Source organism: Labrus bergylta, chromosome 17, assembly GCF_963930695.1.
Source record: "Labrus bergylta chromosome 17, fLabBer1.1, whole genome shotgun sequence".
NCBI lineage: Eukaryota > Metazoa > Chordata > Actinopteri > Labriformes > Labridae > Labrus > Labrus bergylta.
In genome coordinates this window covers 9172471-9197173 of record NC_089211.1, presented here as the reverse complement: position 1 = coordinate 9197173, position 24703 = coordinate 9172471, and the positions used below count along the sequence as shown (strand labels likewise).

The 24703-nt window shown below is 46.5% G+C and overlaps 3 protein-coding genes across 8 annotated transcripts; 2 read left to right on the top strand and 1 right to left on the bottom strand.

The window, feature by feature from the left end:
• On the top strand, positions 1-7284 carry wu:fi75a02 (uncharacterized). 2 transcript variants are annotated; one of them, XM_020636996.3, is made up of 11 exons: positions 1-160; positions 934-1065; positions 1191-1847; positions 4220-4646; positions 4754-5086; positions 5198-5221; positions 5324-5504; positions 5617-5705; positions 5778-5849; positions 5930-6060; positions 6617-7284. In XM_020636996.3, exons 2-11 carry the CDS (start codon positions 942-944, stop codon positions 6778-6780), a joined length of 2202 nt encoding a protein of 733 aa, XP_020492652.2. In that variant the 5' UTR covers positions 1-160; positions 934-941; the 3' UTR covers positions 6781-7284. The 2 variants fall into 2 exon arrangements, with proteins under 2 accessions (XP_020492652.2, XP_065821811.1); XM_065965739.1 differs by having other exon boundaries at positions 5617-5849.
• Positions 7285-9052: 1768 nt separating this feature from the next.
• On the top strand, positions 9053-18131 carry pisd (phosphatidylserine decarboxylase). Of its 5 annotated transcripts, none has more exons than XM_020636901.3 (9): positions 9053-9159; positions 9749-9792; positions 10303-10439; positions 14847-14981; positions 15133-15234; positions 15492-15615; positions 16645-16788; positions 16875-17035; positions 17226-18131. In XM_020636901.3, the coding sequence occupies exons 1-9, from the start codon at positions 9116-9118 to the stop codon at positions 17493-17495; spliced, it is 1161 nt and encodes a 386-aa protein (XP_020492557.1). In that variant the 5' UTR covers positions 9053-9115; the 3' UTR covers positions 17496-18131. The 5 variants fall into 5 exon arrangements, with proteins under 5 accessions (XP_020492557.1, XP_029133739.1, XP_020492556.2 ...); XM_029277906.2 differs by lacking the exon at positions 9053-9159 and adding an exon at positions 13047-13191; XM_020636900.3 differs by lacking the exons at positions 9053-9159; positions 9749-9792; positions 10303-10439 and adding exons at positions 11851-12273; positions 13047-13191.
• A 140-nt stretch (positions 18132-18271) lies between these two features.
• Positions 18272-21322, bottom strand: rnf224 (ring finger protein 224). Its single transcript, XM_065965776.1, has 3 exons — positions 20919-21322; positions 20544-20778; positions 18272-19189 (listed from the first exon to the last, which is right to left on the bottom strand). Exons 2-3 carry the CDS (start codon positions 20775-20777, stop codon positions 18860-18862), a joined length of 564 nt encoding a protein of 187 aa, XP_065821848.1. The 5' UTR covers position 20778; positions 20919-21322; the 3' UTR covers positions 18272-18859.
• Positions 21323-24703: the final 3381 nt, after the last annotated feature.

The window sequence follows — 24703 nt, the reverse complement described above, 5'->3', positions numbered from 1 at the left end:
GTTGTATCATGTGTTAGCTTGACGCCGGTCCGCTGTGATCACAGAGGCTTCGTTTCCTCTGAGATAACGCCCAGACTCGGCTTTCTCTGGCCCGTAATCCGACTAAAATGACAGATAAGAGGATTTAACGGAGAGTAACGGACCCCCGGGGCTTGAGAAGGTAAATGAACCTTTAAAATGTCCCGGTTTAACTGCTTCAGACACAGGTACGCCTGCTAACGGCAGCTAGCCGCCGTTAGCTCGATCAGTTTCCCTTTATTTTCCCTAAATCCCGTTTAAACCTCCTCAACCCGCAAATTTCCCGATTTCCCCAAGTTTTCCCTTCGTGCTTCGTCACACCATATCCCGCTGTGACGGAACCAACCCGGGAAAATCTTCCGTTAATCAGCTGACAGTGAAAATACATTCAGTTTCACTAGAATATCTGTGGGATTTAACAACAGGAGTCATTCAAATCTCGCGAGATAAAGCAGGAGGTTCTAGCATGTTAGAGTGATATCCAGTCTATGGTGATTATATCTATAGTATATACAGTATATATATATATATATAAGTTATCGATCTCTCTTCTTTCTTTCTGTCCCTCGCTCTCTCCCTCTCTCTCTCTCTCTCTTTCTCTCTCTCTCCCTCTGTCTCTCTCTCTCTTCTTTCTCTCTCTCTCCCTCTGTCTCTCTCTCTCTTCTTTCTCTCTCTCTCCCTCTGTCTCTCTCTCTCTGTTTCTCTCCTTTCTCTCTCCCTCTGTCTCTCTCTCTTTTTCTGTCTCTCTCTCTTGCTACCTCACTCTCTCTCCCTCTGTCTCTCTCTCTTGCTCCCTCACTCTCTCTCCCTCTGTCTCTCTCTCTCTACCTCTGTCTCTCTTTCTCTCCCTCTGTCTCTCTCTCTCTCTCTACCTCTGTCTCTCTTTCTCTCCCTCTTTCTCTGTCTCTCTCTCAGTCTTTGCCATGCTCACTCGACCGCTGACACTGACCAAGAGGGAAGGCAAAAGGCCAGACCTCGTCACGGTAACCCCACCCCCTGTCCTCCCATTGGCTTATGATGGTGATGACGCCAACAAGCCCCAAAGCGGTGAGTTTGATTTGTTTGTTATTTATCATGTTTATATTAAAGTAAGTCTGTGGGCGAGAGACCTGTTGTTTGTATGCAGAGAAACAGAGAGAGAGAGAGTACTGACTCCTTTTCTCCTCCTTCAGGAGTTTTCTCTCATCCTGCACCTCTTTGGACCTGCGCCTCCTCCTCCTCCTCCTCTTCACCTCCTTGCTTTACCTCCTCTGCTTCTTCAACTCCTCTTAACACCTTCCTCTCCTCTAAACCTTCTCCTTCTCCTCCTCCCTGCAGTTCCTCTGCAGCTCCTTTTCCTTCCTTCCTCTCTCCTTCTCCTCAGTCCTCCTCCTCGTCTGCTCCTCCTCTCCCTGTCTTTCTTTCTCCTTGTATTCCTCCTCCTGCGTCCTCCTCTTCTTCTTCCCCCGTCTCTCTCTTTCAACCACCTCCTCCTTGTTTTGCTCCTCCCACTGTTTCGCCTTTACCCTCTTCCAGGGTTTCTCCTCGTTCTCCCTCCTCTCCTCATGTCCCTCTCCTTTCCTCACCTCCTTCCTTGTCTTTTCATTCTGCCTCTCCTTCTCCTCCTCCTCCTCCTCCTCCTCCTCCTCCTCCTCCTCCTCCTCCTCCTCCCTGCTGCCCCTGCTCCTCCCTTCTGCCTCGACTTCTCTCAGCTCACCGGTTGGAGGTGCGGCGCCTCCTGCGAGGAGCTTTGTCCTCCCTAGGTCGTCGTCTTGACTCTCTGGAGAGGAGGAGCAGGAGGAGGAGGAGGAGGAGCCGGCAGAGAGCGGAGGAAACCAGCAATTCTCCTGGTGAGTCGATTTGAATCCTTCACCATCAAGGATACCAAAGAACAAAACACAACAATGACTCAGATAAATTACATTTGAATCAATTCAACTTTGAAAAAAAACTTTCAACAAATACCCCTATGTAGTGGTAGACATTGGAGCAAGCCACCTTGCCCGGAAGAGGGAAACAACCACATGGAGCCGCCACCCTGTAGGCCCACCCCCCCGCAGGGAGAGGCATGGGGGAAGGGTGCATGCAGAGCCGTGTGGCAGGCGTAGGCGGAGGCCTGGGCATTCTGATTCCCGGCAGCGCAGACTGGCTCTAGGGACGTGGAACGTCACCTCTCTGGTGGGGAAGGAGCCGGAGCTGGTGCGGGAGGTGGAGCGCTACCAGCTAGACATAGTTGGGCTCGCCTCTACGCACAGCGCCGGTTCTGGAACCAAACTCCTGGAGAGGGGCTGGACTCTCTCTTTTTCTGGAGTTGCCCAGGGTGAGAGGCGCCGGGCGGGGGTCCCGGCTGAGCACCGCTGTGTTGGAGTTTTCCCCGGTGAACGAGAGGGTCGCGTTCCCTCTCGTTCCTGCTCGATCTGAACCTGAGTGGTGTTTTGTTGTTGGACTTCTGTACTAGTCATGGATTGGCCATAACAAACACCATGTTCAAGCATAGGGATGTTCATAAGTGTACCTGGTACCAGAGCACTCTAGGCCAAAGATCGATGATCGACTTGGTAGTTGTTTCGTCAGATCTGCAGCCATGTTTTGGACACTCGGGTAAAGAGAGGAGTAGAGCTGTCAACTGATCGCCACCTGGTGATGAGTTGGATCAGACTGGTACAGACCTGGCAAACCCAAACGTGCAGTGCGGGTGAACTGGGAACGTCTGGCAGAGGCCCCTGTCCGTGGGGTCTTCAACTCTCACCTGCATAAGAACTTCTCCCTCATCCCGGGGGAGGTTGGTGGTCCATGTTCAAAGCCTCCATTGTAGAAGCTGCGGCTAGGAGTTGCAGCCAGAAGACCATCGGTGCCTGTCGTGGCAGCAACCTTAGAACCCGCCGGTGGTGAAGGAAGCCGTCAGGCTGAAGAAGGAGGCCTTTCGTGCTTGGTTAGACCAGGGGTCTCTGGAAGCAGCTAACAGGTATAGGGTGGTCGAAGGGCTGTGGCTTCAGTGGTTGGGAGAAACCCGGTGTGGGAGGAGCCCGGGAGGCTTTGAAGAAGGACTTTCGGCTGGCCTCAACAAGGTTCTGGCAAACCATCTGATGGCTCAGGAAGGGAAAGCAGGGCTTTCCCCAGGCTGTTATCAGCAGGGGTAAAGAACTGCTGACCCGAACTGAGGACATTGTTGGGCGGTGGAAGGAATACTTTGAGGAACTCCCACCCTGAGATGCTAAAGGCTCTGGACATTGTTGGGCTGTCTTGGCTGACACGCCTTTTCAATGGAGGTCTGGGACAGTGCCTGTGGAGTGGCAGACCGGTGTGGTGGTCCCCATTTTCAAAAAGGGGGACCGGAGGGTGTGCTTCTATTATCGGGGTATCACACTTCTCAGCCTTCCGGGGAAAGCTTACTCTAGGGTGCTGCGGGGGGTGCTGCGGGGGGTGCTGCAAGGGGTACTGCGGGAATATGGGGCTCCGGGGCCGTTGGTACGAGCCATCCAGTTCCTGTATGACCAAAGTGGGAGCTGTGTCCGCATCCTCGGCACAAAGTCAGACACGTTCCCAGTGCGTGTTGGCCTCCACCAGGGTTGCCTCTTGTCACCGGTCCTGTTTGTGATGTTCATAGACAGGATCTCAAGGAGCAGCCGGCGGGAGGAGGGTTTTCAGTTTGGGGACCTCATACAAGCGGCCGAAATGAGCTTCCACCGGAGGGTGGCTGGGCTCAGCCTTAGAGATAGGGTGAGGAGCTCGGAAATTCGGGGGGAGCTTGGAGTAGAGCCGCTGCTCCTCCGCATCAAAAGGAGCCAGTTGAGGTGGTTTGGGCATCTATTAAGGATGCCTCCCTTTAGAGGTTTTCCAGGCATGACCAACTGGGAGGAGACCCCGGGGCAGACCCAGAATGCGCTGGAGGGATTATATATCCCGTCTAGCCTGGGAACGCCTCGGAATCCCCCAGGAGGAGCTGGAAAACGCTGCTGAGGAGAGGGAAGTCTGGGTTGACTTACTGTGCCTGTTACCACCATGACCCGACCTCGGATAAATGGAAGAAAATGGATGAAAACTGAAAAGGACACGCACATCCCTGAGTGGGTGCTGGATCCAAAAACCAGGAATAGGGTTGTTTCTAAACCAGCTCGGACAGCGAGAAGCTGCAGCTTGAATCACACTTAAGGAATAAACACACAAATAAACATGATTACAATCAACATGAACTTTTTTTTCTGTTCACATTCTGTTTCAGGTTTTGCCGCCATTCCATTAGGCTCCTCCCACTCCCTATGCACCCCTTACCCCTCATCACCGCCATCTTCATCCTCAGACAGCCAGGACACACCTACACCTCCTTTATTATCTAGTTTGAGCCAATCAGAGCAGAGGCGGAGCAGAGGAGAGGAGGAGGAGGAGGAGGAGGGGAGAGGGAGGAAGAGGAGGAGGAAGAACCACAGAAGAAGAGATGGGCCGGTTCGTCCTGTAAACAGAGAAGAAGAAGAAGAGGAAGAGGAGGATGCTGGGAGATTTGTGGGGCGGATGGTGGTCTCCTTCAGAGGAGGAGAAGAGGAGCAACTGCTCACTCTGCACAACTTCAACCAGAGGAAACACAGAAGAAGAGAGAGTGGGGCCAGCCAATCAGAGAAGGTCATCAGTGTCGTCAGGCAGAATGGTTACAGGTGAGAGCGGGCTAGCGAGAGAGAGAGAGAGCCGTTATCAATAAATCTACTGTGATGATTTTAAAACTGAACTCATGTAAACAATGTTTCTCCTCAACTCTCTACAGCTCCTCCTACTCCCAGCATGCCTTGCACCTCCTGCAGTCAGCCCAGAGTGGGGGGGTAGGCAGCCAATCAGAAGCACTCAGCGTCTCTTCAGACCAATGGCATTTCTCAGACTTCAGCCTGCCCCCCTCCCTCTTCTCCAATCACAGTGCCCTTCACTTATGGCTTAGCTCCTCCTCTTTCTCCTCCTCTGGCTTTAGCCCTGCTCCCATGGTGCGCCTGTCAGCTGTTGCCGTGGAGACAATGACAGAGTCAGTGAGGGGCGGAGCTTGTAGTCGTCCCACGCGTCCACTGAAGGACTGGACAGCCCCGCCCAGTCTGAGCATCGACCACTGGTTAGCATTAACCTCATTATTCCAAACTGATGATGTCGTTAATTGAATGACCTTTGACCTTTGTTTCAATGTTTCATTGATCTTCATCAACCTGTTTGTTTCTCTCTGCAGCTACGTACGCCTGTTCTCTCCCAGGTAACGCCCCAACCATGACATCATCACGTCAACAAGAATTATTTATTACCGTGAAGATCTAACTGTGTGTCTGTCTGTCTGTCTGTGTGTCTGTTTGATTAGCCCGTTAGTTTTTCCCGCCCGGCGGATGCAGAAGCAGCGACCCAATCACAGCTCTCGGAGAATCCTCCTGCCCCGACGGCGGGCCCTGCCCCTCCCCCCATGTTCAGCCAATGGCCTGTCTGCTCCGTCTCCTGTCAACCAATCAGCTGCAGGCTGCGAGTTTCTCAGCACAAACGGAGAGGTGGAGCTTATTGAAATGTTTTCTTTGATTAGTTTTAACGTCTGGACCTCATTGATTCTCAGAATAATCCAGAAGTTTCTGTTCTGTCATTCCTTCCATGTTTTTGTGTCAGCGAGGTAAACGTGTATCTCAGATAAGAATTCGGCGGGCGTCGCCACGTGAAACGCCGCTCACACCAATGGGACTGCCAAAGATGAAAAGGTCAGGAGAAGAAATTAACAGAACAAGAGATTCAAAGTGTTCAAAATATTCAAACCAAATGATGTTTTTCAGGTTAAAGAAGAAAGAGTTCAGTCTGGAAGAAATTTATACCAACAAGAACTACAAATCCCCCACCACCAACAGGTAAAAAAAACTACAAATCCCAGGTTTGACAAAGGTGAATAAATGCAGAGTAAGAATTAAAAAAAGGAGTCCTCCTGCAGGAGTCTGGAGACAATATTTGAGGAGCCACGTGAGAAGGACGGAGCGCTGTTTGTGATTGGCCAGCAGAAGAGACGCAGGCTCCTCCTCTTTCCTGACTTCACGCAGCCCAGGAAGAGGAAGAGGCCGCAAGGTATGCTGGGAAAGGAACGGGCCGAGAACGCCCACCCCGACTTCTCCCTCCTCCTCCTACTTCCGACTTCTCCTCAACTCCTCCTCCCTCCCTCCCTACGACTCCTCCCTCCTCCTCCCTCCTCCTCCTCCCTCCCTTCTCCTCAACTCCTCCTCCCTCCCTACTCCTCCTCCTTCCTACTTCTCCTCCTCAACTCCACCTCCCTCCTCAACTCCTCCTCCCTCCCTACTCCTCCTCCCTCCTACTTCTCCTTCCTACTTCTCCTCAACTCCTCCTCCCTCCCTACTCCTCCTCCTTCCTACTCTTCCCTTCTCCTCCTCCTTCCTACTCCTCCCTTCTCCTCCTTACTACTCCTCCTCCTTCCTCCTTCATTCACGGGACATTCATATAGAAAGAGAGAGGTCACAGGGACATGAATATGGCGCCCTGAAACGGCGGTGTGAATAAGATTATATATTTGGGAATACTGTGCGTTGAAGGAGCCACAGGTTGGACAGGTAAATTATTTTAGACCAATCAGGTGATTTTTCCAACCTATGTCACCTGTTTGTTTTAGGGGTGGGACTTCCTGTTGCCGTGATGCCCAGGAAACGGGCTGTGGCTCGGCGACATTGCCATGGCGGAGGCCACGCTGATGACGAGTCGGACCTGGACGTGATGCTGGTGGAGCGACTGAGCGCACTTGAAGACTTCCTGACACGGCAGGGCCTGGATGTTTGAGCTGTGACATCACTTCCTGTTAGCTGACTTAAGGCCAAATAAACAGAGCTGCTATCGTACCCGCTACTGCTGCCACTATGGCAACGGCCTCAGCATATGACCTGGCGGGTTCTTCCATTTTTGTTTCTTTAGTTTTTTTTCTTTGCAGTGTTGATGCTTGTCTTTGATTTTTTTTACAGTGTGGGCTCTTTGAAAATATTCTAAACTTTAATATTTAATTTTTTTACAGTGTGATCATGTGGGCTGTCAGAGGCCACGCCCCCTGCAGGGCTCAGATGGATCTATTTTATTCTATCATGTTCCAAAAAATATTAAAGAGTTTACCGCAGTACTGAAGGACTACACAGTCCTCTGAAGGACTACACAGTACTGTGTAGTACTGCCTGAGTACTGCGGGGGGGCAGCGGGGGTTTTGGTATTTGGAGTTTTAAAGTGTAATATTTATATTTCTGATGAAAATGTTTCTATTTTTGGAACAAATAAAGTTTGTTTCTCTTCACTGAACTTCATCTCTGGTTATTGATCTCTGATTGTTGAGCTCTGATTATCGACAGTTCTAGAGATTTTAAATCAGCATCAAAATGTATCAGTATAAAGTGTGTGGGTGTTCATAAAATAGCTGGTTACCATAGTAAGTGACAGAAAGTTTAAGTTACCATATTAAACTGCGTCAGAGCTTAGGGTCACTTTCACATTTTGAGTTTGTTGGACTTTGTAACGTTTTTAATTCGGTTGGGTTTGCTTGAACAGTGCTCTCTGTCAAGCACACCAAAACCTGTCAAATGTTGTGTACTGCAGCCGTCCGCCATGAGTCAGGCTGTAGCTCCGGTCAGAATCTGCTGCACTATGAACCCGAAAAACAGGACAGGGTTACAATGGCGTCCTGCAGAGTGGCGCAGTTTGCCTGTATGTTAGTCTTTTAAATGGAGATAAAGTTATATTTACAGTGGTGTCACTTTAAACCGGGATATGGACTGGAGTGTTGTAACCATTAGCACACCTGAAGACCCTGACACACCGAGCAGACGGCAAGAGATAGAGGTGACGAAGGCCGCCTGTGGCGTCACCTCACGCCACCTCACGTTTTGGACAAAAAGTTTCACTTGAACACACCGCAAAGACTACAGCGGACGGCCAACCACCACGTATGTTCTGCTCATGAGAGGAAATAACTCTCCATGCCAGCAGGGGGCGGTAGTCGGTTGTTATGATACTAGAAGACCATTTTCTCTTCGCTGTCGGTCACCACTCGTATTATAGGTAGCTTACTAATGGAGAATAATGTCTGATAAAAAGTAGAAAATGCCGCTGGCGTTGTCAGCTCTTGGTCTTTTAGTGTAAAAAGCAAAGAAGAGGCGGAGGAGACAAATAAGGAGAAACCGCATTAATGAGTGAAAGCATGGATACTGCAGCGGCATGCTCAAGGGGCTTTCCTGAACCTGAGAGAGCTGGAAAGGAATGAAACCTCCCAACAGTCAATCAGAGAGATCCTTCTCACCGACCACCGATTCAAAATGTCGACAATCGCTCACTTGTCCAACTAGGACCGACGGCCGGCGATCTCCTTGGTGTTTCAGGGCCTTTAACCTACAAGGAGGACTAAAGGCTGGCGTTGTTAGCAATGCTACATTGCTATGTTAGTTAGCTACATTTTGCAAACCAAAATCTGGTGCACTCGGAAGTGACCTGAGACCCCCGTTTTAAAAGTCAGTTCTTTGGTCTGCACCAGATTTTGCATTCACACCACCACCAAAATTATCCGCCAAGTCATTCCGTCAAAACAAACGAAACAACCCCTCACTCCATCACTTCCGAGTCACTTCCTGCATTTGGTACGTTCCCTTTCCGTCAAGATTCTGCCGATTATTTATTGGTTGGTTATTATTTATTGACTGGTGTTTCAAATCTTGTAATTTTGTTTCATAAAATGTGTTTTTCAAAGTTAGTCTCAAATTTTGAAAAAGTGTTTCACACTTCATTATTTTGTTTTGCACTTCTCAGCCACCGTACAAAACGTCTCAGGTTTTTCTTTATAAAGTTGAACATTTTAACATGGGGCTCTATGGGGACTGACTCACTGCAGGAGACAGACTCTAGTGGACACTGGAGGAATTCCAGTGATTCGCTCTTTCATTTTCACGTTTTGTTTCCTTTCTTGAAACTTCTTTTGGCCCTCAGTTAAACCTCGCAGGCAGCAGCTTCTTCATCGACCAATCACATGCTTTAGAAGGTGGATTTCAAAACCATCTCCTGACAGACCACCTCGGGGTGACTGCCCAACGTCCCACGCCGGCCGGTACGCATGACGTCTACACGTCACCAACAGTGATCCAACATGGCGACGGCCTTGCGGAGGGTATGCTGCGGAGTAACTTCGAGGTTTGTATCTTTTTTTCATTCACTTTAATTGAAGTGAACAGTTCGACGTCAGTTAATGACGTGCTCTCGTGTGAAACGTGATTACTGCGTAGTGTTTTTTTACGAGCAGTGACGCTGTGAGATTGCACCAGACCCCGTCCACAGATTGTATAAATGAACCTTTAATCGTGATTAAAATCGATAGTTGGTTATGATTGTGACGTCAGACAGGTGCTAAGTGTGTGGATGACGTTGAAGAAGTTTTCGGCTTCAGATAGGTGATACAGGTGTGACACATTTACCTTTTTATCACCTGAACGAGGCGACATTTAGGTTCACTGGTCGCCGGTTGCGCGTGGGGACCGGAAAAGGAACATGTACCTCTTTGAGATGATTGTAGTTTATTAAGAATTAAAAAATCACCTAAAAGCAACAGCGCCATATTATGACGTCATTAATAATTGTATAAAATAAACAATATCCTTAAAAGGAAGCAATGGAGTGTCTCATACTGTGACGTCATTATTGTTGTGGATGGGTTGTTAGTTAAATTAAAGAATACAGAAATCAGTAATTAACAATAACTTTTTTAATGTTTGAATTTATTCAGAGTTTCATCTTTGAACGGCTGCCGACAGCGTCGCCTGCACACGGGTACGTCTGCTCCTCCTCCTCTACGTCTACTCCTCTGCTCTCCTCCTTCTCCTCCTTCTCCTCCTCCTCCTCTTTCCTCCCGTAGATCTCCTCCTCCTCCTCCTGTAGGTCTGCTCCTCCTCCTCCCTCTCCTTCCTCCTTTTCCTGTAGGTATTCTCCTCCTCCTCCTTCTCCTCTTCCTCCTTCCTCCTCTTCCTGTAGGTCTGCTCCTCCTCCTCCTCTTCCTCCTCCTCCTCCTCCTCCTTCCTCCTTCCTGTAGGTCTGCTCCTTCTCTCCTTCCTCTTCCTCCTTCTCCTCCTCCCCTTTCCTCTTCCTCCTCCTCCTCCCTCTTCCTCTTCCTCCTCCTCTTCCTCCTCCTCTTCCTCTTCCTCCTTCTCCTCCTCCTCTTCCTCCTTCTCCTCCTCCTCTCTATCTGTGTAACAGTGTTGTTTATTATCTGAGAAGCAGTTAATCATTTAGTTAATTTAATCAGTATCCAATAAGATTCTCTCTGATCTTTGGACCAATCAGGTCGTGGATTCTTGCCCCGCCCCTGGCCCCTCCCCCTCCTGTTAGTGACAGGTGGGTGTTACCTTGGTTACCAGCACTACAGATTGAGTGGCACCCAGGAGGATGGAGCACCGCCCCATTTGGCCACACCCACACAGGTAAGAAAGTAGACTTGCCACTCCCTCTCAGAGCTACCTATGATGTCACAGCTAGATTCTTCTGATTGGTTCAGGTGGACTGAGCAGTAAGGGACAAATGCTGCATTCAGGTGCTCCTTGGACGGTCCAAGTTTTGGGGTTGAAGTCATTCTTCCGACTTCAGTGTTGTAAAAACTACAAACAGCATGGACGCTACGAAGAAGAAGTGTGGATGTCTCTGTTATATTTGAGCAAAAAGTTGATGTGCAACAAGAATTTATAAAAAAGTATCTTAACATTCACTAAAAATATTTTGACCCCCATGTGATGACGAATATGTCGGCAAGTCAGCACCTCATTTTGTCCCGAGTTTGTTGTTTACTTGAGCAGACGTTATTAAGCCCCTCCCTCTCCACTCAGAGGTGTATTAAGCCCCTCCCTGTTCACACTCAGAGTGATGCTGTTCAGACTTTTAAGACATTCACTTCTTAAATCTTAGAATATTAGTAAAAGTGTTATTCAAAGAATACGTCTGGCCAGATTGGGGGTCTAAAAAAAAAGTCTAGTGGGAACTCTGCGCTCCACACTGTGGTGTGTGGAAAGGTTGTGTTGACGGTGGCGTTCATTCATCCATTTAGAGATATCAGCAAGGCATGACGAGATTCTTGCAGAGACTATAACATCGTCTGGCGGGAATGACAGGAAGAGTTAGGTGTCGTCAGCATAGCAGTGGTATGAGAAGCCATGAGAGCGGATTATTGAACCAAGTGAGCCTGTGTATATGGAGAAGAGAAGGGGACTGAGCACAGAGCCCTGAGGAACCCTTGTGGATAAACTGTGTTTGTTCTTTGATGTGCGGACGCAGATGCGGACTCGACCACGCGCCACTTTTATCAAGTCCACTTGTTTTGTAAACTGAGCACGCTTCATGATGTTAAAAAGCAGCACTGAGTTAAAAACAGAAAACTTTGTTCTTGTTCTGTGGCATTGCATATCTTGATAATCTTAGCAGTTTTTAGGCTGGAGCTCCTCAGTGGAGCTCAGATGACACACACTCAGCAGTGCACCTAAACACATCCTGAGTGATGTTACATGTGCTAACATGCTAAGGTTAGCCTGTGTCGAGGGGTATCTGGGTGAGGGGTATCTGGGTGAAAGTTCAGGGTAATGTCACAGTGATGATTTCACTCAGACCGGTCACTCTGCTCGCTACACTAAAACAACATCGCCTCACTCAGCCCCGCCCCCTCTTCTCACTGCCCCATCTGCCTCCTGATTGGCTCATCCTGTTGGGTCAGTCGGTGCCTGAGCAGCAGAGGGCTCTGATTGGACAACATTTTCTCATTTTGATGACCTGCTTTCAGAGACATAAAATAATTTAAACTCAAAGATTCATTAAAATAAAAAATACAGAATCATAAATCTTTAACATTGAATGTCAGTGTTAGAGAGACATGAGAGAGAGAGAGAGAGAGACATGAGAGAGAGAGAGAGAGAGAGGGGGCGGAGCTTTTTAGTATTAACTCTCTCTCTCACTAATTTCTCCTCAGTGAACACTGACCTCTGTCTGTGTTCAAATCTCTCTCCTGTCTCTTCTCACCTGTCCTTTCTTACCTGAGTGATCTACTTGTCAGCATGTGTGGTCCACCGTCTCCCCCCTCGTTGTCTCCTGCGACCCCTCGTTCATGGTAAGGTTCCTTCCCCGTGACGGAAGTCGGCTTCGGGAGCGCGATCTGCTACGGCAGGTGAGGCGGCAGCGTCGTGCACCCAACGCCGAGAGAGAGTGTGAAAAAGATGGAGGAGGAGGAGGAGGAGGGGCGAGAATGAGCGCACGATTCAGGTGGGAGAGGAAGAGGTGTGTCCGATTAAATTAATAACATTTTAACTTAAAGCCAGAGAGAGAAACATTTTTTTAAAACTACAAACCCATGATTAAATACATTCTGTTAGAACTACAACAGCTGCTAGAACTACAACAGCTGTCAGTGCGACTGTTACACCTGCTCATTAAGTCAAAAGAAGTGTCAGTCTGATATAAAAATGAAGAAGAAGAGCAGATTGAGGTCAAACTAAAACCTAAGATTGTAAATTAAACTTTATTTAAAAAACAAGACAGAAAAAACAGGACACGTAAATTGAAGCAGCAGGTGTGAGGGAGAGAGAGAGCCAGGGGGGGTTAACAGGCAGAGAAGATTAGTGTGCGTGTATGTGTGTGGGTGTGTGTGTGGGTGTGTGTGGTTTCTATGGTGAAAGCTACCTTAACAGGTCAGCTATTTTAGCTTTAGCCTGCCTTAGCCTCTTTACAGTTGATCCTGTGCTAACCTGCTAACCCAGTTAGCTTCAAACACACTCACACATCTACATTCCACTTTTACACATCACACAAACATCTACACACACACACATTTACACACACACACATCTACAGACACACACACACACACAGACACACACACAAACACACACACACACAGACACACACACATTTGCAAACACACATTTACACACACACACACACACACTCACTCACTGTCAGGTCTTCCTCCTCCCTCTTCTTCTTTTGTTACCTTGTAGTCACATTCTCTCAAAGTCTCGTAGAATATCGTGATATCTCGTTGTCATAACTAGGCTCCAGGTACGTCGTTTGGCTCTTCGTCATCGTCTGAGTGGGCTCAGTGGCAGCACTTCTCGCCCCACCCCTTGGCGCCGTCGGCCAATCGCCTTCCTGTGCTACATCCTGTCTGTCAGTGCACTGCGTCCACTAGCCAATCGGGTAAGAGCAGCTGTCAGACAGGTGATATGAACAGCGTGATGTCATCAGCGTAGCATCTGATTGTTCAGACCAAAAGAAACACAAAGGAACTACACAAGAGCTAACAGGTCTTTAGACTGGGACCTGGTACTGATCCTAGCTAACAGGTCATCAGACTGGGACCTGGTACTGATCCTAGCTAACAGGTCATCAAACTGGGACCTGGTACTGATCCTAGATAACAGGTCATCAAACTGGGACCTGGTACTGATCCTAGATAACAGGTCATCAAACTGGGACCTGGTACTGATCCTAGATAACAGGTCATCAAACTGGGACCTGGTACTGATCCTAGCTGATCATCTCCTCCTCTTAATACTGCTATTTTTTCTCTTTTCTCCTACCCATTTTTCTCCTCTTTACCCTTCTCTGTCTCCTCTCCTCCGACTCCTCCTCTCCTCTGACTCCTCCTCTCCTCTGACTCCTCCAACGCCTCCTCTCCTCCTCTCCTCTGACTCCTCCTCTCCTCTGTCTCCTCCTCTCCTCTGACTCCTTCTCTCCTCTGTCTCCTCCGACTCCTCCTCTCCTCCGACTCTTCCTCTCCTCTGTCTCCTCCTCTCTTCTGACTCCTCTGTTTCCTCTGACTCCTCCTCTCTTCTGACTCCTCTGTCTCCTCTGACTCCTCCTCTCCTCTCCTCTGACTCCTCCTCTCTTCTGACTCCTCTGTCTCCTCTGACTCCTCCTCTCCTCTCTTCTGACTCCTCCTCTCCTCTCCTCTGTCTCCTCCGACTCCTCCTCTCCTCCGACTCCTCCTCTCCTCTGACTCCTCCAACGCCTCCTCTCCTCCTCTCCTCTGTCTCCTCTGACTCCTCCTCTCCTCTGACTCCTTCTCTCCTCTGTCTCCTCCGACTCCTCCTCTCCTCCGACTTTTCCTCTCCTCTGTCTCCTCCTCTCTTCTGTCTCCTCTGACTCCTCTGTCTCCTCTGACTCCTCCTCTCCTCTCCTCTGACTCCTCCTCTCCACTCCTCCTCTCCTACGACTCCTCCTCTCCTCTGACTCCTCCTCTCCTCTCCTTTGACTCCTCCGGCTCCTCCTCTCCTCTGTCTCCTCTCCTCTGAGTCCTCCTCTCTTCTCCTCTGACTCCTCCTCTCCTTTGTCTCCTCCTCTCCTTTGTCTCCTCCTCTCCTCTGTCTTCTCCCCTCCTCTGTCTCCTCTGACTCCTCCTCTCCTCTCCTCTGACTCCTCCTCTCCTCTGACTCCTCCTCTCCTCTGACTCCTCCGGCTCCTCCTCTCCTCCGACTCATCCTCTCCTCCGGCTCCCCCTCTCCTCTGTCTCCTCTCCTCTGAGTCCTCCTCTCTTCTCCTCTGACACCTCCTCTCCTCTGACTCCTCCTCTTCTTTGTCTCCTCCTCTCCTCTGACTCCTCCTCTCCTCTGTCTCCTCCCCTCCTCTGTCTCCTCTGACTCCTCCTCTCCTTTGTGTCATCTGACTCCTCCTCTGTCTCCTCCCCTCCTCTGACTCCTCCTCTCCTCTGTCGCCTCTCCTTTCCCCTTCTTTGTTCCTCCTCTTCTTACACTTTTTTTTAATTCTCAGATAAATAATATTAAGAGTAACTTCTTTTTTTTCATGAGCTGAATGGTGAAAGTTACCCTGAAGTGTCCTGTTTTATTCTGTAGGTGGCGTTGTACCACTCCTTCCCGACGCGCCTCCTCTCTCGTGCATGGGGGCGTCTGAACGGGGTGGAGCTCCCCACCTGGCTGAGAAAACCTGTGTACTCGCTCTACATCTGGACGTTTGGAGTCAACATGCAGGTAAACTTGGTTTTTCTGTTAAATTCTTAAGTGGGAGGAGCCTAAAGTCAGGGAAACACTTCCTGTTAGTTGACACAGACCCACTTCAAGCAGCCGTCCCACAGAACACCTGGTTTCATGTTTTTATTCTGCTCTTTGTGTCGACCAATAGGAAGCAGCCGTGGAGGATTTACGTCACTACAGGAACCTCGGAGAATTCTTCAGACGACGTCTCAAACCTGCAGTCAGACCAGTCTGCGCCTCCTCCTGTCTGGTAAAGCTCCTCCTCATCTCTATTTCTCCCCTCCCTCCTCCTTCCTTCTCTCCTCCTCCTCCTCCTCCTCTTTCCCCCTCTCTCCCCTCCATCTCCTTCTCTTCCTCCTCTTCCTTCTCTTCTCCTCTCCTCTTTCCTTCCCTCATCCTCTCTCCTTCTGTCCTCTCCTCTTCTCCTCTCTCCCCACCTCCTCCACTCTAAATAAGTTGATAAATCTAAATGATGATAAAAATATGGACTCCTGGATCTCCCCTCAGATCTCTCCAGCTGACGGGAGGATCCTTCACTTCGGCCGTGTGAAGAACTCTGAGGTGGAGCAGGTGAAGGGGGTCACCTACAGTCTGGAGAGCTTCCTGGGTCCACAAAAGAGGCAGAGCAATGGTGAGACCACGCCCCCTACACCAATGTGATACCAATAATTCACTAATTATTTAATTATTAGTAACAAAAAATCTGACATGAGACACAAGACCTACTGAAAAGACCCACTTTACACACACACCTAGACACACACACACCTGAAAACACAACTTTACACAAACACCTGAAGACACACACACCTGGACACACACACCTGAAGAGACAACTTGACACACACCTGTACACACAGACCTGGAGATACACACCTCGAGACATAACTTTACACACACACCTGAAGACACACCTTTACACACACACCCGAAGACACAAACACACCTGGAGACATAACTTTACATAAACACCTGAAGACACAACTTTACACACACACTTGGACACATACACAACTTTACACAAACACCTGAAGACAAAACTTTACACACACACCTGAAGACACAACTTTACACACACACACCTGGAGACACATACCTGGAGACATAACTTTACACAAACACCTGAAGACACAACTTTACACACACACACACCTGGAGACACAACTTTATACACACACGTGGAGACACAACTTTACACACACACCTGGTGACACAACTTTACACACACACCTGAAGACACAATTTTACACACACGCACCTGGACACACACACCTGAAGACACAACTTTACACACACACACCTGGAGACTTGACTTGACACAAACACTGACTTGTTGGCATGACTTGTTGATATGACTTGTGATTTGTTGATGTGACTTGTTGTGACTTGTCCTTGTGACTTGTTGGTTTGACTTGTTGTGACTCATTGATATGACTTGTGACTTGTCGGTGTGACTTGGCGGTGTGACTTGAGACTTGTGACTTGTCAGTGTGACTTGAGACTTGTGACTTGTTGGTTTGACTTGTTGTGACTTGTCGGTGTGACATGTTGTGACTTCTGACTTGTCGGTGTGACTTGTTTAGTAAGACTTTGGACCTGTTGGTTGAGACTGGAGGTCGTCCTGGGTCCAACACTTCTCTGATCGAGTCTCTTTCTTTAGACTCGTCGTCGTCCTTCAGGGACCTTCTCCTGTCGAGTCCTGATAACGACCTGTTCCACGTGGTGGTCTACCTGGCTCCGGGAGACTATCACTGTTTTCACTCGCCCACAGACTGGAGGGTGGAGCTTCGTCGTCATTTCCCAGGTGAGGGCGTCTCCCTGTGTTTACCTGATTGCCTCCTGCTCTCGAGCTGCTCCTTAGCTCTCTCTCTCTCTCTCTCTGCTTGTCAGGCTCGTTAATGTCAGTGAACCCGGGCGTGGCTCGTTTGGTCAAAGAGCTTTTCTGCCTCAACGAGCGAGTGGCGTTAACTGGCCAATGGCAGCACGGCTTCTTCTCTCTAACAGCTGTGGGGGCAACAAACGTCGGCTCCATCAGGGTTTACTTCGACCAGGTGAGCTCAGGGGAAGCAGGGGTTTGTGTGCAGCTCCGTCCCTTTTTAATTATTTTAGAAAGATTTCACTCAGTTTATCAGAAAGTTTTATTTCAACATGGAGTCAGAGTGTTAAGTTTACTTTTTAACCTAGTTTTAAAGTTTGACGTTTTTAGGTGATTTTCAAACTTTTCTTGTGTTTCCTCCTCAGGAACTTCACACAAACGCTCCGCGATACAGTAAAGGATCTTATCATGACCGCAGCTATGTTGCCCTTGGAGAGCAGGAGTTGAAGGCAGGAGAGAAAGGGGGCGTGGACTCAGTTGAAGGAGGAGGTGTGGCCTTACAGAAGGGGGCAGTGTTGGGCGAGTTTAACCTCGGCTCCACCATTGTTCTGCTGTTCGAAGCGCCAAAAGACTTCAGCTTCAGCCTACAGCCTGGACAGCGAATCAGAGTGGGCGAGGGGCTCGGCAGCCTCTGATTGGCCAAGTTGCAGACTCAGGGGGAGGTGCCTGGAAATGGGAAGATGTTGGAGACTTTGAAAAGACACGTTTTAAGAGTTAAATGCATTGTGGGTATTTTTCTCTTCAACAAATAAGCAGCAGAGGCCACATTTTTTTATGACAAGGACTCAAACTCCCAGGATGCCTTGTTCTTCATGACAGGAAAATGCCAAACCTCTCTCTCTTTTTCTATTCTGTCTATTTGTCGGTCAGCATAACCTAGTAACATAACCTCCAAACTCTCTTAAACCCCACAAACAAAAGAAAACAGGAACAAATTCATCACACACTTTGATTTTAATTGGAAATATTAAACTTCAGATTCATTTTTACAAACCCTTCATTAAAAGCTCATCCGTCCACTTTGAAGGTTCCAAGCTTTATTGTTCACAAGTTTTCCAAACATTTGTTCTGTTTCTACTCTGAACACATCACAGATACTAGCATTTAGCTAGCACACACCACTGTAGCCGCTGATTGATGGAACCCAACAGGAGGCCTATGATTGGTCAAAAACATGTTGATATTAATAATAGATTTTTGGTTATGGAAGTTGAACTGCAAAGAGCTCTTTTGTAAAATATGTAACTATAAATAAATATTATTTCTCAGCTGCTCTGTGTATGAATATACTTGTATATACTGAATATATTAACCCTTCCCCCAAGTGTAAGTACTCATGTTAGGGCAAGTACTCATGTTAGGAAGAGTACTCATGTTAGGACAAGTACTGAGGTTAGGACAAGTACTGAGGTTAGGACAAGTACTCATGTAAGGACAAGTACTGAGGTTAGGACAAGTACTCATGTAAGGACAAGTACTCATGTTAGGACAAGTACTGAGGTTAGGACAAGTACTCATGTAAGGACAAGTACTGATGTAAGGACAAGTACTGATGTAAGGACAAGTACTCATGTAAGGACAAGTACTGAGGTTAGGACAAGTACTCATGTAAGGACAAGTACTGATGTAAGGACAAGTACTCATGTAAGGACAAGTACTGAGGTTAGGACAAGTACTCATGTACCCAGTTGTAGTACTTTTACTTCTCACCTGTGCAGGTATCTAATGATGCTACTGTACCTTTAGACTGAGTGTTATTACTGTTTTGATACTGTATGTAAAAGTGTTCACCCCATGGTTATCTAATAATAAAACACTTATTTATTTAACACTTAAATATTTTAGTAAATACAATATTAAACATAAAGCAACTTTATTAATTTTACTTTTTTAGAATTTGTTACTAATTATTTTATCCATGAAACTTCACATTTGCATGTATTTTTTAACTCCATCAGTCAGAAACGAACGAACACTAACAAGCACTCATTGGTCAGTATTAGCCACGCCCCCTGCAACATAACCAGCAGCAAAGCCAATAGGACGACGGCAGGCAGCAGTTGCCGTAACGATGGAACCGAGGCTCAGCCAGACCTCCGTGTGACCAGCCGTCATCTGTCACCTCCTTCCCAAGCCACAGCTTCCCGTCCCAGGCAGCATCTGCAGGCCCCTCCCCCTCCTTGTGGGTAGAGCTCCAGGAGGACAGGGAGCACGAAGAGGTCTGCTGGGCCTTCATTCCCAGGAAGGAGGCCAAGTCCAAGTCCAGACCGGCCGCTCCTCCTCGTGGCCGAGGTGTATTCTGTCGACACTGAGGACACGGGATCCACACCTGAGCAACCGGAGCAGATGCTGATTATTCTACCTGTGGGGAACTACCTGCACCCAATGCTCAGTATCAAGTTTTTAAGGTACATAGAGCAACATCTAAAGAAAATTATTTAAGAATTTTAACAAATATTTTTTTATTTGAACATTTAATGAACTGTTGTTACCTCACGTTTCTTTCTATTTAGTAGCATAGAGCAGCAACACAGAGCAGCATAGAGCAACATAGAGCAACACAGAGTAGCATAAAGCAGCACGAGCAGCTCAGAGCAACACAGAGCAGGTTATATAGCAACATAGAGCAGCATAGAGCAACATAGAGCAACACAGAGCAACATAGAGCAGCATAGAGCAACTTGGGCATCATAGAGCAACACAGCAACATAGAGCAGCATAGAGCAACTTGGGCATCATAGAGCAACACAGAGCAGCATAGTGCAACATAGGGCAGCATAGAGCAGCATAGAGCAACATAGAGCAACATAGAGCAGAATAGAGCAACTTGGGCATCATAGAGCAACACAGAGCAGCATAGGGCAACACAGAGCAGGTTATATAGCAACATAGAGCAGCATAGAGCAACATAGAGCAACACAGAGCAGCATAAAGCAACATAGATCAGCATAGAGCAACACAGAGCAGAATATAGCGGTATAGAGCAGAATATAGTAACATAGAGCAGCATAGAGCAGCATAGGGCAACACAGCATCACAGAGTAGCATAGAGGAACATAGATTAGCATAGAGCAACATAGGGCAGCATAGAGCAACATAGAGCAGCATAGAGTAACATAGAGCCACATAGAGCAGCATAGTGCAACATAGAGCAACAAAGAGCAACATAGAGTAGCATAGAGCAACTTGGGCATCATAGAGCAACACAGAGCAGCATAGTGCAACATAGGGCAGCATAGAGCAACATAGGGCAGCATAGAGCAGCATAGAGCAACACAGAGCAGCATAGTGCAACATAGAGCAGAATAGAGCAACATAGGGCAGCATAGAGCAACATAGGGCAGCATAGAGCAACATAGAGCAACTTAGAGCAACTTGGGCATCATAGAGCAACATAGAGCAGCATAGTGCAACATAGAGCAACAAAGAGCAACATAGAGCATCATAGAGCAGCATAGAGCAGCATAGAGCAACATAGAGCAACACAGAGCAGCATAGAGCAACATAGAGCAACACAGAGCAGCATAGTGCAACATAGAGCAGCATAGAGCAACATAGAGCAACTTGGGCATCATAGAGCAACATAGAGCAGCATGTGTACTTTTGCTTTTGCAGGATGTGTGTAATCGGACTGACTGATGTTGTGTGTTAGTCAGGTGAGCGTTGATGATGTCATAAGTCACCTGTTCATTAATCACCGTGTCTAGCCTCTTTAAACACGCCTGGCAGAAAGCATGGCCACAGTGTAGACGCCGTGGCAACCTGGTTGCCAGGTCGTAGCTACCGAAGCACACGATGCATACTAGGTCCTGCCTCTTTGGTGACATCACTGTCTCCATGGCAACAGTAGAGGGAGGAGACGGGAGGGGCTGACAGGTCACTTCCTGTTCTTCTTTTTTTGTTGTGTTGTTTGACATTCTGAAAGTTGTAACAGCGAGAACATGAAAATTATATTTAACTCTTCCTGTTTGTGTTGATAGAAATCCTCCAATCAAATGATTGTGTCAGCCTGCTGTCCTCTGATTGGACAGATTTTTTTAAGGGAAGCAGACACTTACCTTTAAGGTCAACTTTGTGTCACTTTATATCATCCTCTGTTCTTTTTTAAAATTATTCAGTCTTCTTCTCCGTCTCATCGTCTGTCGTCCTTTTCATTTCTTCTCCCTCTCTCTCTCTCTCCCTCTCTTTCTCCCTCTCTCCCTCTCTCTCTCCCTCCCTCTCTCTCTGTCTGTGTCTCTCTCTGTCTCTCTCCCTCTCTCTCTGTCTGTCTCTCTCTCCCTCTCTTTTTCTTTCTCCTCTTTTTAAGGTTATGTTCTCCTCTTTCCTCGTCGTCTCTCTTGTTTTTATTCCAGCTCTTCGTTCTCCTTTTTCTTCTTCTCGTCCTTTTTCTTTTTCTTTGTTTTCTTGTCTCTTCTCTTATTTCTCCTCCTCTGTTGGGTCGCTCTGGTGCTCTGAGAGCGAGAGAGGAGAGCCAGACAGAGAGAGAGAGAGAGAGAGAGAGAGAGAGAGAGAGAGAGAGCTTCATTAATAATTGAGCCTCGCTCGGCTGGCTGACACACGTTCTGCAGAAACAGTTTAAATGAACTTTTTACATAAAGGTCAATAAATGAATGTTTAGAATGAACAAAGATTTTATTATAAACGCTGAACAATAAAAAAAAGAATCGTTATAAAATTGACATTTGAAATATAATTATATAAAACTACCAAAATCAAACTTCATGACAACAGTTTGAATTAATGAGACTTCAAATAAAATCTTATCAATGAAAACATTTCATAACAAGCTCTGAAGTGAAACCTGATCAGCTGATCTCAGGTCGGCCTATCAGGTTACAGCGCAGTGTGGACTGACCCTGGTCGCCTAGCAACAGAGAGAATTTCTAAAATATAAATATTTATAAATACAGGTCATGTGTCTCATTATCACTTTCTTTAAAGCAGCTTCAAACTCTGACGAAGAAGTGAGAGAGACGTCCATAATTATACATCAAAGTCACTGCCAGGAAAGAAAGAGTGAAACCAAGACGACCACGATGACATCACGTCTCTGACATCAACGTGACGATAAAACAGACAACGAATATAGAAACTACCAAAGAGAATGACTTCCAGCGGTGATGCCATGACGGCTGTGTAGGCGAAGAGGGCGTCCTAGATTTCCCCTATTTTATATAAATGAAGATTTCAGAACAGAAGAACTGACAGAATAACTTCAGAGTAACATGTCGGGAAACACTCACTGTTTTATTCACCCGCCTCAAAATCAATGAGGAACAAACCCGCAGGAGAACATGGAGCCGACCAAGATGGCGGATTGACCTCCGCAAAGATAACAATGAAGACGGCGGCCCTCAGAGTTATCTGGCGTGAAAAAAAGGAGTGAAGACGCTGAAGGAAACGGTCACCGAGGCGAAACGTGTTCCGTGAGCTCTATATATATCAACTGTTAATAACCGATATATATATGAACTGATAACAGACAAGTTAAAGGGGAAAAATGTATTCATTTATGTACAGCAGAACATAAAGAGGAACTAAATCCATGTCTTCAACAATAAGGTCACTTCAAATTCTTACAAATATATACATCAGAGGCAGAAACAGTAAAACACAACAGACTAATAGGCAGGATAAAATACACCTTAACTAAGAATTATACCACAAAAGGTCATTAGCAAGTCAACTGCGCCCTCTGCTGGCTGAATACACTGTATTAAATCACTAATAAAGTAGAGCAGCAAGATAATCCAACTACATCCAACAAATACCTCAGCATTTCACATTTCTACTATGAATTACAAAAATTACACTACCATAACAATAGATATAAGTGGCTATTTCCAATCTGCATATCAAATACTATGAGCAGGATAAACTTAAAACTCAAACTATCAAAATATTACAGAAATGTAATTTCACACAAATAGATAAAACTTACTTTCTTGTCAGGGAAACGCACACAAAGGAAACACAAGGATGTAAACAATACCACTCTGGAAACTTCTAACCAGTCTATACATCTAACCAGGAGAGAGGCCAGAATGACTGATTTAACTGAGAAGCAATTATAAAAGAGGGAGGATCTAATGCTAAACACAATGTAATTGGAGACTGCTATGATGGATTGCTCCTGAATCAATGAACACTAAGCACTAATAAAACACATAATTAAAGGGAAAGCAACACAAAATGTGATACCCAAAGACGGTTTTCTACACTAAATATAAATACTTAATGAAAGCCCGACCAACACCTCTATTCTTAAAAGAGGACATATTATCCCCCCTTCCCCACCTTTTCAAACAGTCCCCTGTGGTCTAAATCAGGGGTTCTCAAACTTTTTGGGCTTGTGTACCCCCTTTCAGAATTTTTTTCAGCCAAGTACCCCCTTATCCCGTCAAAGACATTTTTCAGGAAATAATTTGGGAAAAAAACATTACTAAACAAATGTATGTGGTCTTCATAAAACTGTTGGCTTATGTCACCCTGCAAAAGACAAACAGTGCTTCAGGAGGAACAGAATATGTGGAGGTAAATCCCATAACAATTTATTAGTGGTGGGCAATGTGGAAAATAATATCATATCATGATCACAATTTTATCAAGATTTTTTTCAAAACTGATCTTAAAGAAAGATTTTACAAGTTACCAATCAGTTTAACCAAACTTATTTCCCTGTAAAATGTTTTTAATTGCACAAATACTTTGCTTATAAGTTTAGTCTATTTAAAATTGTCTTTGTTATTTTTAACACCAAAAATGTCTTTCCCTGCATTCTGACAAATTTGTATGTACAATTGTAGGCTTTTATGCACTTTAAATGAATGATTTAGTATTGTGTGCTCTTTTGTGTCTTTAAATCTATGTTAGGGTTCATTAGGTACCTTTTTATACAGTGATGCAGTCATTTAAAAACACTTCAAACATAATCCAAAATGTGATTATTCTGTGACACATGGTCAAAGTAAGTTTTACTAAATTAAGAGTTTTATTCACGGAGGGGGCGGGATAACGTTGATTGACGGACAGACAGTCACCATGGTTACTGACTCTCACCTGCCTGCTGCACACTGAACGAGAGGAGAAAGAGCTGCTGACTGACATCACTTCAAGCAGCATGCAGAGATACTAATTCATGGAAATAAATGATTGTAGGTGACTGTTCAAAAACGTTTTTTTAACAACCGAGGTCCAGACCTCGCTGATATTATCGCCTCCCTACGATTCATTCTGGTTTCCGTTATCACAACAGGTGAGCTTCGAGTAGAGAGGCTTGTTAATAACTTTAAAAACTGAGAGAGAGCAGAAAACACCGACAGCATCAGTTTAAATAAAAGACAAATTCCTATCAACTGTTGTTGAAATGGCTTTAATAAACTTGAACTACATCTCCCATCACAGACTGTCTGTCTGAGCTCCGCTCTGTGACTCTCAGCAGACTGTTCACATCTCTCCGGCTCGTTAAGGGTTCGTTTTGTCGCTGCCCGAAGGACAAACCTTAACTTTGCAAACTCTTCAGATAAATGTTTATTGTATTGTGTCGGTTTGGAAATATCTCAAACAGTTGCATATAACCGGGGTGGAGTTCTTTTTACGGTCTAACTCTTAAGTTTTTGTTTTTGGGCGATGCATCCCGCTCCGCTGCCGAGCAGAAGGAGAGGGGGAGACGCGTCTGTGTAGGAGCACAAACTGCAGCATGATAAAATGAACACATTAGCTCCGTTCTACGATCTCCCTGAGTTGGCAGATTTTTAACACGTTTAAATCATTCACGATCTAAGATCGTTATTTCGCACACCACTAGTTTGCTGTGATGCAACTTTTTTTTATTACATTTGTC

What these genes read in the sequence shown, in the direction of transcription:
- rnf224 (XM_065965776.1), bottom strand. Translation starts at nt 20,777, where the DNA reads ATGTCAAACAACACAACAAAAAAAGAAGAACAGGAAGTGACCTGTCAG. An exon ending in ACACGGTGATTAATGAACAG is followed by an intron (nt 19,190 to 20,543) that starts GTGACTTATGAC and finishes CCGGTTGCTCAG; the next exon opens with GTGTGGATCCCGTGTCCTCA.
- pisd (XM_020636900.3), top strand. Translation starts at nt 12,104, where the DNA reads ATGGTAAGGTTCCTTCCCCGTGACGGAAGTCGGCTTCGGGAGCGCGAT. An exon ending in ACAAAAGAGGCAGAGCAATG is followed by an intron (nt 15,616 to 16,644) that starts GTGAGACCACGC and finishes CTCTTTCTTTAG; the next exon opens with ACTCGTCGTCGTCCTTCAGG. An exon ending in GCTTCGTCGTCATTTCCCAG is followed by an intron (nt 16,789 to 16,874) that starts GTGAGGGCGTCT and finishes TCTGCTTGTCAG; the next exon opens with GCTCGTTAATGTCAGTGAAC.
- wu:fi75a02 (XM_065965739.1), top strand. Translation starts at nt 942, where the DNA reads ATGCTCACTCGACCGCTGACACTGACCAAGAGGGAAGGCAAAAGGCCA. An exon ending in GTCAGGCAGAATGGTTACAG is followed by an intron (nt 4,647 to 4,753) that starts GTGAGAGCGGGC and finishes AACTCTCTACAG; the next exon opens with CTCCTCCTACTCCCAGCATG. An exon ending in AGTCTGAGCATCGACCACTG is followed by an intron (nt 5,087 to 5,197) that starts GTTAGCATTAAC and finishes TTCTCTCTGCAG; the next exon opens with CTACGTACGCCTGTTCTCTC.